This window comes from Phyllobates terribilis, unplaced genomic scaffold (assembly GCF_046119375.1).
Source record: "Phyllobates terribilis strain yellow unplaced genomic scaffold, ASM4611937v1 Scaffold_14__1_contigs__length_39327217, whole genome shotgun sequence".
Classification (NCBI taxonomy): domain Eukaryota; kingdom Metazoa; phylum Chordata; class Amphibia; order Anura; family Dendrobatidae; genus Phyllobates; species Phyllobates terribilis.
Window position 1 is genome coordinate 12,084,093 of NW_027362774.1, and position 15,672 is coordinate 12,099,764.

The 15,672-nt window shown below is 56.0% G+C and overlaps 1 protein-coding gene across 1 annotated transcript in view; it reads right to left on the reverse strand.

Moving 5' to 3' along the window:
• The window catches only part of ITFG1 (integrin alpha FG-GAP repeat containing 1), a 146,162-nt gene that overhangs the window by 128,317 nt on the left and 2,173 nt on the right, over positions 1–15,672 (reverse strand). The window contains exon 2 of the mRNA XM_073659677.1: positions 902–977. Within this exon, the coding sequence (XP_073515778.1) occupies positions 902–977 (76 nt within the window). The remainder of the gene's footprint in view (positions 1–901; positions 978–15,672) is intronic.

The window sequence follows — 15,672 nt, forward strand, 5'->3', positions numbered from 1 at the left end:
GAGCAGAGGGGCGTCCCAGCAGAGCAGAGGGGCGTCCCAGCAGAGCAGAGGGGCGTCCCAGCAGAGCAGAGGGGCTCCCCAGCAGAGCAGAGGGGCTCCCCAGCAGAGCAGAGGGGCTCCCCAGCAGAGCAGAGGGGCTCCCCAGCAGAGCAGAGGAGCTCCCCAGCAGAGCAGAGGAGCTCCCAAGCAGCGCAGAGGGGCGTCCCAGCAGCGCAGAGGAGCTCCCCAGCAGAGCAGAGGGGCGTCCCAGCAGCGCAGAGGGGCGTCCCAGCAGAGCAGAGGAGCTCCCCAGCAGAGCAGAGGGGCGTCCCAGCAGCGCAGAGGGGCGTCCCAGCAGAGCAGAGGAGCTCCCCAGCAGAGCAGAGGGGCGTCCCAGCAGAGCAGAGGGGCGTCCCAGCAGAGCAGAGGGGCGTCCCAGCAGAGCAGAGGGGCGTCCCAGCAGAGCAGAGGGGCGTCCCAGCAGCGCAGAGGGGCGTCCCAGCAGCGCAGAGGGGCGTCCCAGCAGAGCAGAGGAGCTCCCCAGCAGCGCAGAGGGGCGTCCCAGCAGCGCAGAGGGGCGTCCCAGCAGCGCAGAGGGGCGTCCCAGCAGCGCAGAGGGGCGTCCCAGCAGCGCAGAGGGGCGTCCCAGCAGCGCAGAGGGGCGTCCCAGCAGCGCAGAGGGGCGTCCCAGCAGCGCAGAGGGGCGTCCCAGCAGCGCAGAGGGGCGTCCCAGCAGCGCAGAGGGGCGTCCCAGCAGAGCAGAGGAGCTCCCCAGCAGAGCAGAGGAGCTTCCAAGCGGCGCAGAAAGGCATTCTTGGGATGAGAGGGCACTTTGTCTATACGTGTATATTATATATATCCCGCTGGGGTTGCATAAGTCCCTACCCCGACATCTGCGGCGGACACTCAGCCTCGTACTTACTCTAATGAGAGTTTGACTTTGGGGCTGAAGCACGGCGTGGACTTCAGATCGGCCAAAAAGATTCTTAACTCGTTACCTGAAATGACAAAATGACGAGAGCCAAGTGAGAGGAGCTGCAGTGTAAATCAACTTCACGAGACAGGTTTGGACAATTGGCTGCTCATTGCACACACAGACAATCAAAACAATTGCAGGAGAGACGCCTCAAGCTTCGGGATTTCCTAATCGATGCTTGAGAACAGCAGCGAGCGGACAACTAAGATTATAGAGGCTGGAGGTGACGGCGCCCCCTGCACAGCGAGGTCTCATCTACTCCTACACATGGTAAAGCTGCCCCCGGGTGGCGCTCCCTGCAGCTCCCCCTGCACATGGGAAGGGTACGTCACTGCCAGCCAAGCACATGATATCCATATGCCCCACTACATGCGGTTCTCCAGCAATACTGGGAGTTGTAGTTTCGCAGCAGTTGGAGACCACTGCAGTTACATTTCTGGTGTGATCGCCCCCCCACCTCATCACTGCAAATGGCAACAAGTTACAAGCTATCCCTGGCCAGGGTCGGACTGGGCTGGCGGGGTACCGGGAATTTCCCCGGTGGGCCCCGCCCCCTGCTGCGGCGCACGTCCCGGTGAAGCAGCTAAAGCTGCGAGTCTCCCTTCGCTGGCCGGCGTATGACGTCATCATCATGCGTCTGCTGTGAAGGAGGCGCGCAACTCAGCCGCCGGAGAAGGAGGACACCGCACGGGAGCGCACGTAAGAGGTGTGTGTGTATATGAGTGGAAGCAGAATGGGATGGGGCCTTGGCTAGACACACAAGGGGGGGGGGGTCCCTGGCTAGACACACAAGGGGGGGGGGGGTCCCTGGCTAGACACACAAGGGGGGGGGGTCCCTGGCTAGACACACAAGGGGGGCCCTGGCTAGACACACAAGGGGGGCGGCTGGCTAGACACACAATGGGGGGGGGGGGGGGCGGCTGGCTAGACACACAATGGGGGGGGGCAGGCTGGCTGGCTGGACACACAATGGGGGGGGCAGGCTGGCTGGACACACAATGGGGGGGGCAGGCTGGCTGGACACACAATGGGGGGGGCAGGCTGGCTGGACACACAATGGGGGGGGGCAGGCTGGCTGGACACACAATGGGGGGGGGCAGGCTGGCTGGACACACAATGGGGGGGGGCAGGCTGGCTGGACACACAATGGGGGGGGGCAGGCTGGCTGGACACACAATGGGGGGGGGCAGGCTGGCTGGACACACAATGGGGGGGGCAGGCTGGCTGGACACACAATGGGGGGGGGCAGGCTGGCTGGACACACAATGGGGGGGGGCAGGCTGGCTGGACACACAATGGGGGGGGGCAGGCTGGCTGGACACACAATGGGGGGGGGCAGGCTGGCTGGACACACAATGGGGGGGGGCAGGCTGGCTGGACACACAATGGGGGGGGCAGGCTGGCTGGACACACAATGGGGGGGGGCAGGCTGGCTGGACACACAATGGGGGGGGCAGGCTGGCTGGACACACAATGGGGGGGGCAGGCTGGCTGGACACACAATGGGGGGGCAGGCTGGCTGGACACACAATGGGGGGGGGCAGGCTGGCTGGACACACAATGGGGGGGCAGGCTGGCTGGACACACAATGGGGGGGGGCAGGCTGGCTGGACACACAATGGGGGGGGGCAGGCTGGCTGGACACACAATGGGGGGGGGCAGGCTGGCTGGACACACAATGGGGGGGGCAGGCTGGCTGGACACACAATGGGGGGGGGCAGGCTGGCTGGACACACAATGGGGGGGGGCAGGCTGGCTGGACACACAATGGGGGGGGCAGGCTGGCTGGACACACAATGGGGGGGGGCAGGCTGGCTGGACACACAATGGGGGGGGGCAGGCTGGCTGGACACACAATGGGGGGGGCAGGCTGGCTGGACACACAATGGGGGGGGGCAGGCTGGCTGGACACACAATGGGGGGGGGCAGGCTGGCTGGACACACAATGGGGGGGGGCAGGCTGGCTGGACACACAATGGGGGGGGGCAGGCTGGCTGGACACACAATGGGGGGGGCAGGCTGGCTGGACACACAATGGGGGGGGGCAGGCTGGCTGGACACACAATGGGGGGGCAGGCTGGCTGGACACACAATGGGGGGGCAGGCTGGCTGGACACACAATGGGGGGGCAGGCTGGCTGGACACACAATGGGGGGGCAGGCTGGCTGGACACACAATGGGGGGGCAGGCTGGCTGGACACACAATGGGGGGGCAGGCTGGCTGGACACACAATGGGGGGGCAGGCTGGCTGGACACACAATGGGGGGGCAGGCTGGCTGGACACACAATGGGGGGGCAGGCTGGCTGGACACACAATGGGGGGGCAGGCTGGCTGGACACACAATGGGGGGGCAGGCTGGCTGGACACACAATGGGGGGGCAGGCTGGCTGGACACACAATGGGGGGGCAGGCTGGCTGGACACACAATGGGGGGGCAGGCTGGCTGGACACACAATGGGGGGGCAGGCTGGCTGGACACACAATGGGGGGGCAGGCTGGCTGGACACACAATGGGGGGGCAGGCTGGCTGGACACAATGGGGGGGCAGGCTGGCTGGACACACAATGGGGGGGCAGGCTGGCTGGACACACAATGGGGGGGCAGGCTGGCTGGACACACAATGGGGGGGCAGGCTGGCTGGACACACAATGGGGGGGCAGGCTGGCTGGACACACAATGGGGGGGCAGGCTGGCTGGACACACAATGGGGGGGCAGGCTGGCTGGACACACAATGGGGGGGCAGGCTGGCTGGACACACAATGGGGGGGCAGGCTGGCTGGACACAATGGGGGGGCAGGCTGGCTGGACACAATGGGGGGGCAGGCTGGCTGGACACACAATGGGGGGGCAGGCTGGCTGGACACACAATGGGGGGGCAGGCTGGCTGGACACACAATGGGGGGGCAGGCTGGCTGGACACACAATGGGGGGGCAGGCTGGCTGGACACACAATGGGGGGGCAGGCTGGCTGGACACACAATGGGGGGGCAGGCTGGCTGGACACACAATGGGGGGGCAGGCTGGCTGGACACACAATGGGGGGGCAGGCTGGCTGGACACACAATGGGGGGGCAGGCTGGCTGGACACACAATGGGGGGGCAGGCTGGCTGGACACACAATGGGGGGGCAGGCTGGCTGGACACACAATGGGGGGGCAGGCTGGCTGGACACACAATGGGGGGGCAGGCTGGCTGGACACACAATGGGGGGGCAGGCTGGCTGGACACACAATGGGGGGGCAGGCTGGCTGGACACACAATGGGGGGGCAGGCTGGCTGGACACACAATGGGGGGGCAGGCTGGCTGGACACACAATGGGGGGGCAGGCTGGCTGGACACACAATGGGGGGGCAGGCTGGCTGGACACACAATGGGGGGGCAGGCTGGCTGGACACACAATGGGGGGGCAGGCTGGCTGGACACACAATGGGGGGGCAGGCTGGCTGGACACACAATGGGGGGGCAGGCTGGCTGGACACACAATGGGGGGGCAGGCTGGCTGGACACACAATGGGGGGGCAGGCTGGCTGGACACACAATGGGGGGGCAGGCTGGCTGGACACACAATGGGGGGGCAGGCTGGCTGGACACACAATGGGGGGGCAGGCTGGCTGGACACACAATGGGGGGGCAGGCTGGCTGGACACACAATGGGGGGGCAGGCTGGCTGGACACACAATGGGGGGGCAGGCTGGCTGGACACACAATGGGGGGGCAGGCTGGCTGGACACACAATGGGGGGGCAGGCTGGCTGGACACACAATGGGGGGGCAGGCTGGCTGGACACACAATGGGGGGGCAGGCTGGCTGGACACACAATGGGGGGGCAGGCTGGCTGGACACACAATGGGGGGGCAGGCTGGCTGGACACACAATGGGGGGGCAGGCTGGCTGGACACACAATGGGGGGGCAGGCTGGCTGGACACACAATGGGGGGGCAGGCTGGCTGGACACACAATGGGGGGGCAGGCTGGCTGGACACACAATGGGGGGGCAGGCTGGCTGGACACACAATGGGGGGGCAGGCTGGCTGGACACACAATGGGGGGGCAGGCTGGCTGGACACACAATGGGGGGGCAGGCTGGCTGGACACACAATGGGGGGGCAAGCTGGCTGGACACACAATGGGGGGGCAGGCTGGCTGGACACACAATGGGGGGGCAGGCTGGCTGGACACACAATGGGGGGGCAGGCTGGCTGGACACACAATGGGGGGGCAGGCTGGCTGGACACACAATGGGGGGGCAGGCTGGCTGGACACACAATGGGGGGGCAGGCTGGCTGGACACACAATGGGGGGGCAGGCTGGCTGGACACACAATGGGGGGGCAGGCTGGCTGGACACACAATGGGGGGGCAGGCTGGCTGGACACACAATGGGGGGGCAGGCTGGCTGGACACACAATGGGGGGGCAGGCTGGCTGGACACACAATGGGGGGGCAGGCTGGCTGGACACACAATGGGGGGGCAGGCTGGCTGGACACACAATGGGGGGGCAGGCTGGCTGGACACACAATGGGGGGGCAGGCTGGCTGGACACACAATGGGGAGGCAGGCTGGCTGGACACACAATGGGGAGGCAGGCTGGCTGGACACACAATGGGGGGGCAGGCTGGCTGGACACACAATGGGGGGGCAGGCTGGCTGGACACACAATGGGGGGGCAGGCTGGCTGGACACACAATGGGGGGGCAGGCTGGCTGGACACACAATGGGGGGGCAGGCTGGCTGGACACACAATGGGGGGCAGGCTGGCTGGACACACAATGGGGGGCAGGCTGGCTGGACACACAATGGGGGGGCAGGCTGGCTGGACACACAATGGGGGGGCAGGCTGGCTGGACACACAATGGGGGGGCAGGCTGGCTGGACACACAATGGGGGGGCAGGCTGGCTGGACACACAATGGGGGGGCAGGCTGGCTGGACACACAATGGGGGGGCAGGCTGGCTGGACACACAATGGGGGGGCAGGCTGGCTGGACACACAATGGGGGGGCAGGCTGGCTGGACACACAATGGGGGGGCAGGCTGGCTGGACACACAATGGGGGGGCAGGCTGGCTGGACACACAATGGGGGGGCAGGCTGGCTGGACACACAATGGGGGGGCAGGCTGGCTGGACACACAATGGGGGGGCAGGCTGGCTGGACACACAATGGGGGGGCAGGCTGGCTGGACACACAATGGGGGGGCAGGCTGGCTGGACACACAATGGGGGGGCAGGCTGGCTGGACACACAATGGGGGGGCAGGCTGGCTGGACACACAATGGGGGGGCAGGCTGGCTGGACACACAATGGGGGGGCAGGCTGGCTGGACACACAATGGGGGGGCAGGCTGGCTGGACACACAATGGGGGGGCAGGCTGGCTGGACACACAATGGGGGGGCAGGCTGGCTGGACACACAATGGGGGGGCAGGCTGGCTGGACACACAATGGGGGGGCAGGCTGGCTGGACACACAATGGGGGGGCAGGCTGGCTGGACACACAATGGGGGGCAGGCTGGCTGGACACACAATGGGGGGGCAGGCTGGCTGGACACACAAAGGGGGGGCAGGCTGGCTGGACACACAATGGGGGGGCAGGCTGGCTGGACACACAATGGGGGGGCAGGCTGGCTGGACACACAATGGGGGGGCAGGCTGGCTGGACACACAATGGGGGGGCAGGCTGGCTGGACACACAATGGGGGGGCAGGCTGGCTGGACACACAATGGGGGGGCAGGCTGGCTGGACACACAATGGGGGGGCAGGCTGGCTGGACACACAATGGGGGGGCAGGCTGGCTGGACACACAATGGGGGGGCAGGCTGGCTGGACACACAATGGGGGGGCAGGCTGGCTGGACACACAATGGGGGGGCAGGCTGGCTGGACACACAATGGGGGGGCAGGCTGGCTGGACACACAATGGGGGGGCAGGCTGGCTAGACACACAAGGGGGGGCAGGCTGGCTAGACACACAAGGGGGGGCAGGCTGGCTGGACACACAAGGGGGGGCAGGATGGGTATAAGGGGGGCAGGCTGGACACATGGAGGCCAGGATGGATATATGGGGGGCAGGCTGGACACATGGAGGGCTAGGACGGATATATGGGAGGGGGCAGACTGGACACATGGAGGCCAGGACAGATATACGGGGGGCAGGCTGGACACACAGAGGCCCGCATGGATATGTGAGAGGGGAGCCAGTCTGGACACATGGAGGCCAGGATGGATATGTGGGGGGGGGCAGGTTGGACACATTGAGGCCAGTATAGATATGTGGGGGGGAGGCTGGACACATGGAGGCCAGCATGGATATGTGGGGGGGGCAGGCTGGACACATGGAGGCCAGGATGGATATGTGGGGAGGGCAGGCTGGACACATGGAGGCCAGGATGGATATGTGGGGGGGGCAGGCTGGACACATGGAGGCCAGGATGGATATGTGGGGGGGGGCAGGCTGGACACATGGAGGCCAGGATGGATATGTGGGGGGGGCAGGCTGGACACATGGAGGCCAGGATGGATATGTGGGGGGGGGTTGGACACATGGAGGCCAGGATGGATATGTGGGGGGGGCGGGTTGGACACATGGAGGCCAGGATGGATATATGGGGGGGCGGGATGGAAACATGGAGGCCGGGATGGATATGTGGAGGGGGAAGGCTGGGCACATGGAGGCCAGGATGGATATGTGGAGGGGGAAGGCTGGACACATGGAGGCCAGGATGGATATCTGGGAGGGGGGGCGGGTTGGACACATGGAGGCCAGGGTGGATATGTGGGGGGGGGGAGGTTGGACACATTGAGGCCAGGATGGATATGTGTGGGGGGGTGGAGGCTGGACACATGGAGGCCGGGATGGATATGTGGAGGGGGAAGGCTGGACACATGGAGGCCGGGATGGATATGTGGGGGGGGCGGTTTGGACACATGGAGGCCAGGATGGATATGTGGAGGGGGAAGGCTGGACACATTGAGGCCGGGATGGATATGTGGGGGGGCGGCAGGTTGGACACATGGAGGCCAGCATGGATATGTGGGGGGGGGGGGAGGCTGGACACATGGGAGCTAGGATGGGTATATGGGCGGGGGCAGGCTTGATACACGTGGGCTAGGATAAAAATATGGAGCGGTCACACTGGACATATGGGGGCCAGAAGGGATATGGGTGGGAGTCAGGATGGATATATGGGGGGCTAGGACAGATATATGGGAGGGGGCAGGCTCGATACACGTGGACTAGGATAAATATATGTAGAGGCCACCCTGGACATATGGGGGCCAGAAGGGGCATAAATGGAGGGGGGGGGGGTGTCAGGATGGATATATGTAGGGGGGGTCCAGGATGGATTTATGGGGGTGCCAGGCTGGACAAGGGACTTAATTACTGTTTGGGGGCCAGATTGAGGAACATACTTTATTAGTTTATCGTGGCGAGTGGGGAACATTATTACTTCAGAGTCCAATTAGGGACATTATTACTTCTGTAATATAATAACTTTTTAGGAAACTGTAATCCACGGGATAGGACAAAAGGGGGGGTCACTGGAAGCAGGGTTGAAAAGCAATGTCTGACGTTCATTTGTTCATTTCCATAGATTTTTAATTTATTATTACTTTTGTCAGATTCAAGTTATTTCTGTGACCATTGTGGGTTTTTCTTTCATTAAACAAGGAGTACCAACAATTTTAGCCACCTGTGTATATACTATGTACAGAGCTCCTGTGTATGTCACTGGTGATCCCTGTATTACCTGTACACTATATACTATATACAGAGCTCCTGTGTATAATGTCACCGGTGATCCCTGTATTACCTGTACACTATATACAGAGCTCCTGTGTATAATGTCACCGGTGATCCCTGTATTACCTGTACACTATATACTATATACAGAGCTCCTGTGTATAATGTCACTGGTGATCACTGTATTACCTGTACATTATATACAGAGCTCCTGTGTATGTCACTGGTGATCCCTGTATTACCTGTACACTATATACAGAGCTCCTGTGTATAATGTCACCGGTGATCACTGTATTACCTGTACACTATATACAGAGCTCCTGTGTATAATGTCACCGGTGATCCCTGTATTACCTGTACACTATATACAGAGCTCCTGTGTATAATGTCACCGGTGATCCCTGTATTACCTGTACACTATATACAGAGCTCCTGTGTATAATGTCACCGGTGATCCCTGTATTACCTGTACACTATATACAGAGCTCCTGTGTATAATGTCACCGGTGATCCCTGTATTACCTGTACACTATATACTATATACAGAGCTCCTGTGTATAATGTCACTGGTGTTCACTGTATTACCTGTACACTATATACAGAGCTCCTGTGTATAATGTCACCGGTGATCACTGTATTACCTGTACACTATATACAGAGCTCCTGTGTATAATGTCACCGGTGATCACTGTATTACCTGCACACTACATACAGAGCTCCTGTGTATAATGTCACCGGTGATCACTGTATTACCTGCACACTATATACAGAGCTCCTGTGTATAATGTCACTGGTGATCCCTGTATTACCTGTACACTATATACAGAGCTCCTGTGTATAATGTCACCGGTGATCCCTGTATTACCTGTACACTATATACAGAGCTCCTGTGTATAATTTTACCGGTGATCCCTGTATTACCTGTACACTATATACTATATACAGAGCTCCTGTGTATAATGTCACCGGTGATCACTGTATTACCTGTACACTATATACAGAGCTCATGTGTATAATGTCACTGGTGGTAATAACAGTATTGCTAGTATTGTGGTTTGTATTCATGATCAGTATTGTAGTATTCGGTCACTATGTGGTGGTAATATGTGATCTGGTCATGGTGTGGCGATATTGGTCCCTTTTGTATGTGGTATTATTGGTGTTGGTATAGTGGACTGTGTTGTGTATGGCGGTCATTTGTTCTCACTGATATTAACTTGGAAAATACTTTTTTCCATTAGGCCACCGCCCCACTATCAGTATTCGGTCAGTATTTATTCTCAGGAGTGGGAGCCAAAACCAGGAATGGGTGATAAATGCAGAATTGGTGACTTGTTTCCATTATACCTTTTCTCTGATTGCTCCTCACCTGGTTTTGGCTCCCACTCCTGAGAAAATTCCAGAATAGGATATAATAGTTTTCTTCATCTTTAAAATGTTTCCAGGTTTGTAGCCACAAAGTTCTACAGGCATGTTCTCATTTATACCACTGAGCTTTTAAAGGAGCAATAAACTTAAAAAGAACTTCCAACATTTACTAAAATAATTGTGTTGGGGGACCTGCTGGAGCAAGTTTTGTGAGTAAATGTACACACTGCTTTTCCGCTTGGATTGATGTCTAGAAAATTTGTAGCTTTCTACATTACCACCTGAACTTGGATTTTAAAGGCAGTCTGTCGTGCCCATATTCAAGTTACTGGTAGTCATATGAGACTTATGTCCCATAGAAAGCATACCTTTTTAGTATAGGTTTATTCGGTCGACCATGACAGCACCACGAGAGAGGGGGTGGGAACGCCCAGTCTTTAATTTTTAAAAAAAAAAAAAAAATGGAGGGGGCTGGCGCACCTATAAATTGGGTCTGGCACCACAGCCCTGTGCTTCCCAGCTACTTCTGACCCATATTCCAAATGGAGACTGAGCAACAGCAGCCGCTGCCATCACAATCTCAGCGGCTCCTTGTGAAACCCCAGGAGAAACTGCTCCTTCGGGGCAGCGGAGGTAACCGGACCTTGGAAAGGCGTGGATCTGCAAGTAGGTCCAGTCACCATAGCTCCAGCAGGATGGATGAATCTGCAACTTTCAGGGACAATCCCCCGGCTGAGAAAGATCCTTCCTCCAAACCGGTACCAGCCATTTGAGTCGTATGGGTAAGTGGTCTTCGAGAAAGTTCACTTAATAGGGTGTCCCTTCTTGTCTATCTTTTACTAGGGGGAAGAAGTGCGTCACCAAAACTAGGCACAAGGAATGTGCATTGTGTAAAATCCTGTTAGCGGACTCATAGCCAAAAAGGCTGTGTCAGTCCTGTATCAACCAGACTCTGGCAGGCAAGACTCCTAGTTTTTCATCAGAATTAAAATCCTTGGTCAAATCCGAGATCAGCTAGGCACTCTTTAAAAAAGGAAAGGGGAATGAAGTTGCGGAATGGGAAGGTTCCCTAGTTTTGGACATCCCCTCCCCCTTCCCATCGGACTATGAAGAAGAGTCTGACAGCACTTCTTCCTCATACTTGTCCTCAGATAGTGGGGCTGGGCGACATTGTTTCCCATTAAATGAAATTGATGGTCTGGTTAAAGCAGTGCGTACGACTATGGGTATTATGGACACTAGGCCAGAGAAATCTGTCCAGGACGTCATGATTAGGGGCCTAGAACAAAGAAAAAGAAAATGTCTTTCGGTTCAGGGTCTGATACGAAGAGAGTGGGAAAGACAAGACAGAAAGGGCTTTCTCCCCTCTTCCTTTAAAAGGAAATGCTCCCTTTGAGGACTCGGCCTCATCCTCTTGGGAGAAAGCCTCAAGACTTGATGTGGCGATAACAAAAGCATCTAGGAAGTCCTTCCTTGCCTTTGATATGGGAGCCCTCAAGGGCCATTTGGACAGAAAAACTGATGATTTTAAGGGGGACCTGGGAGACATCTGCTGGAGATTTAAAGCCCGCGGTTGCAGCAACCTGTACGGCCAGGTCTCTGATATGGCTGGAACAGCTCGGGTCCCATCTGAAAGGACGCCCAGGAAAAATATATTGTCTAGCATCCTGCTCATGCAAGGAGCTGCTGCTTTCCTACCGGACACCACGGCAGATTCGGCCATGTTGGCCGCAAGATCGGCTGCCCTGTCCAATGCGGCTCATGGAGTCCAGGCGAGAATGAGACTGCTCTATTCCATGCGTGGGGAGATCATCTCTTTGGGCCTGCTCCAGATGAAATTTTGGACAAAGCAAGTGATGTGAAGAAGGGATTCCCCAATCTATCCAGGTGTACCTATAGACTATAATTTTGCGGTGGAAGGGGGGGCTGTTGGGCTACTTGCCTACCTGGACAAATATTTCAGCCAGTAACCTGGATCCTTGTTCTGATAGGTTCGGGTCTTAGGTTTGAGTTCCAGGTGATCCCTTATGAGAGATTCATCTTGACCCTGGTCCTTTCCACTGGATTTAGTGCAGAAGGCATTCCTGATGGAGGTCCCAGCGGCTGAAAAAGTGTTGGAGTTCTACTCTCCCCTCTTCCTGGTTTCTAAACCTGACTGTACCTTTAGAACTATTAACCTGAAAGCCTTAACCGCTTCCCGACCGCCCACTGTATATCAACGTCTGTGCTGCCTGGGCTCTGTGCAGCGCCGACTTTTATAAAAGGTCGGTGGTCCTGCAAGCGCTATGGGTGCAGTGCAGAGCAGTAGCTCTGACAGGGGACATCATCGGGACCTGATTAGATCAGGTCCGAATAATGTTAACCCTTAGCGGGGACGGGGCATTATCATGCATGAAATGATCTCGATGGTCCAGATGGATGGAGTGGAGGATGGCTGGTTGATGGACACCCAATGCAAACACGGCTACGGCGCTAACAAGGAGGAGGTGGAGTAATGTTTTGGGCTGGAATCATGGGGAGAGAGATTGTCGGCCCTTTTAGGATCCCTGAAGGGGTAAAGATGAACTCCATAATGTATGTTAAGTTTCTCAAACAGCACTTCCTTCCATGGTTCAAGAAGAAGAACCGTGCATTCTGCAGCAAGATCATTTTCATGCATGATAATGCCCCGTCTCATGCTGCACATAACACATCTGCATCTCTGGCTGCTATGGGCATAAAAGGGGACAAACTTATGGTGTTGCACCCATGCTCCCCTGACCTCAACCACATTGAGAACCTCTGGAGCATCATCAGGATCAGCAGGATTTGGGAATGTTTAGCTTGCAAAAAAGAAGACTGAGAGGAGACTTAATAGCTGTCTACAAATATGTCAAGGGCTGTCACATTGTAGAAGGATCATCTTTATTCTCATTTGCACAAGGAAAGACTAGAAGCAATGGGATGAAACTAAATGGGAGGAGACACAGATTAGATATTAGAAAAAACTTTTTGACAGTTAGGGTGATTAATGAGTGGAACAGGCTGCCACGAGAGGTGGCGAGTTCCCCTTCAATGGACGTCTTCAAACAGAGGCTGGACAGACATCTAAGATGATTTAGTGAATCCTGCTTTGAGCCGGGGGTTGGACCAGATGACCCAGGAGGTCCCTTCCAACTCTACCATTCTATGATTCTATGAAAAAATACTGACCAAATACTGATAGTGGGGCCGTGGCCTTAGAGATTAAATACTTGGACCAGAGCGTCAGAGATGCACTTACAGGGGTTCTCTGGTGAAAACAAGTAATCACCTCTCCACAGGATCAGTGATAATATTGATTGGTGGGGGTCTGACTGCTGGCACAGAATCGGCAGAATGTGAAGCTTTTCTCCCTATTAGACTGGAGCGGCATGTGAGATGTGACCACTGATCCAATCATTCCCACAGTGGCTGTGAGCGCTGCTCTTTTTTGGAAGCCCCCAAGAGAATGAATAGAGCTGCGGTCAGACGTCCCACCTGTCGCTGCATTTTAAAATGGGGATAAGTGTCCTGATAGGTGCGTTTTCCAATGTTCGGACCCAAAAGATCAATAAGTAATCACCTATCCTGTGTAGCCCATGAATCGGTGATAACTTGTTTTAACGTCAGTCAATGCTCCACTTTAACAGGGATAGCGGATAACAGATATGTGCATATTGCTGTAGGTGAGGCCCGGACGCCGGGCGAACGAGAGGCCCGGACGCCGGGCGCAGGAGCTGCAGATTGTTTGCCAAGAGCTGACGGCTTCGTTCTCTTCACCTCCCCAAAAACAAACAGTCCACCTCACAGGCACGGCAGGGTGTGGAGGGCACGTGGAGACCTGACATATACACCTTAAAGACATGGATACAAACTAATATAACATCCCAGGGTTAGGACTCATCGTATTGACCAAGCACGAAATAATGATAGAACTACAACTCACTACATTCACCGACAACCATCACACTAGGGGTTATGGTTCACCATCCTTGATGTAAATTCAGCACATGGAGAAACCTCTGGGAACAAGCACAGACTGGATATCACTGTAACAAACCCTCAGCTGTGAGGATTACATCCGTAAAGATATTCAGCCCCTGAATGGAAAAACATACAAGGACAAAAGCAGAGAGCTAGAAAAATGACGCATGGAAAAGTTGCAGGCTTTGGTTCACTTCTTTAAATGTCTGTGGCAATCTACACCAGCCAAAGATTTATCCCTGGGCATCGGGTGAGCACCCTCGCCGATCAGACATTGATGACCTATCCTAAGTTCGCGTTCACACGTTCAGTATTTGGTCAGTATTTCACATCAGTACTTGTAAGCCAAAACCAGGAGTGGGTGATAAATACAGAAGTGGTGATGTGTTTCTAATATACTTATCCTCTGATTGTTCCACTCCTGCTTTTGGCTTACAAATACTGATATAAAATACTGACCAAATACTGATCGTGTCAACGTGGCCTTATGACAGGTCTGTGAGCTGATATTATCAGACTGGGAAGGGCCAGATAACCATGGACCTTCCCAGTCTAATATCAGCTCACAGCTGTCTGCTTTATCTTTGCTAGTTATTAAAAATAGAGGGGACTATCTAACTCTCTCTATCTTTGCACATCTTTAACAGCAAAAAATCTTTGATTTCTATTGTGCATTCTATTCCAGTACGTGGCACATGGGTGCAACACAAATAGCACACGTTTAGTCCACACATACATAATGATAAACACAGACAGGTACCGCGGATCTCACCGTTACTGGTTTTTCCAGTACCAGAACCACCAAGATGTGTGAAGGAGGCCTTACATTACAAGGTATAGGAGAAGCTTTTTCTTAAGCTATACTGGAAAAAAATGGATGACACAGGTATAATACTGACGTGTGAAGGGGGCCTAAGAGACACAGAAGAAGTGGTACTGTGCAGTGATCATATCTAGATATTAATAAAGACACCGAGAACTACACCCAGTATACAGGACAGGAAAAGTTGTACCGAGTAAAAGTGAGATGTGGGAAAAAAAATGGAGTCAAATAAGAAGCTTTCAAAAATAGAAGCGCTAAGTTTGCATTTTGTCATTGTCAAAAAATAAAGTTGAATGAACAAAATACAAATCTATAAAGCAAAAACTTTGCTTTCAAAACAGCATCAAAGCTTCACTTCTTCTCGTCACTTGTACACAGGTTATGAAGGATCTCAGAAGAAGGTTTTGCCAAACATCTTGGGGAACTGACCCCAGATCTTCTGTGTACGAGGCTTGTGCAGATCCTTCATGTGACCCCAGACAGACGGGATGATGTGACATCAGGGCTCCAGGGCCGGATCATCACTTCCCTGAGTCCTCGTTCTTAATGATATTGGCTGGATGTTGGGGGGTCGTTGTCTGGCTGCAGAATAACTTTGGAGCCAATCAGACTCCTCCCTGATAGTGTTACATGATGGATAATTATCTGCTGGGATTTCTCAGCACTGAGGACAATTAATCCTGACCAAATCCACAGATCCATATCCTGAAAATGTAGCCACAAACCTTCCGGACCCTCCACCGCGCGCCACCGCTCCTGCGGACCCTCCACCGCGCGCCACCGCTCCTGCGGACCCTC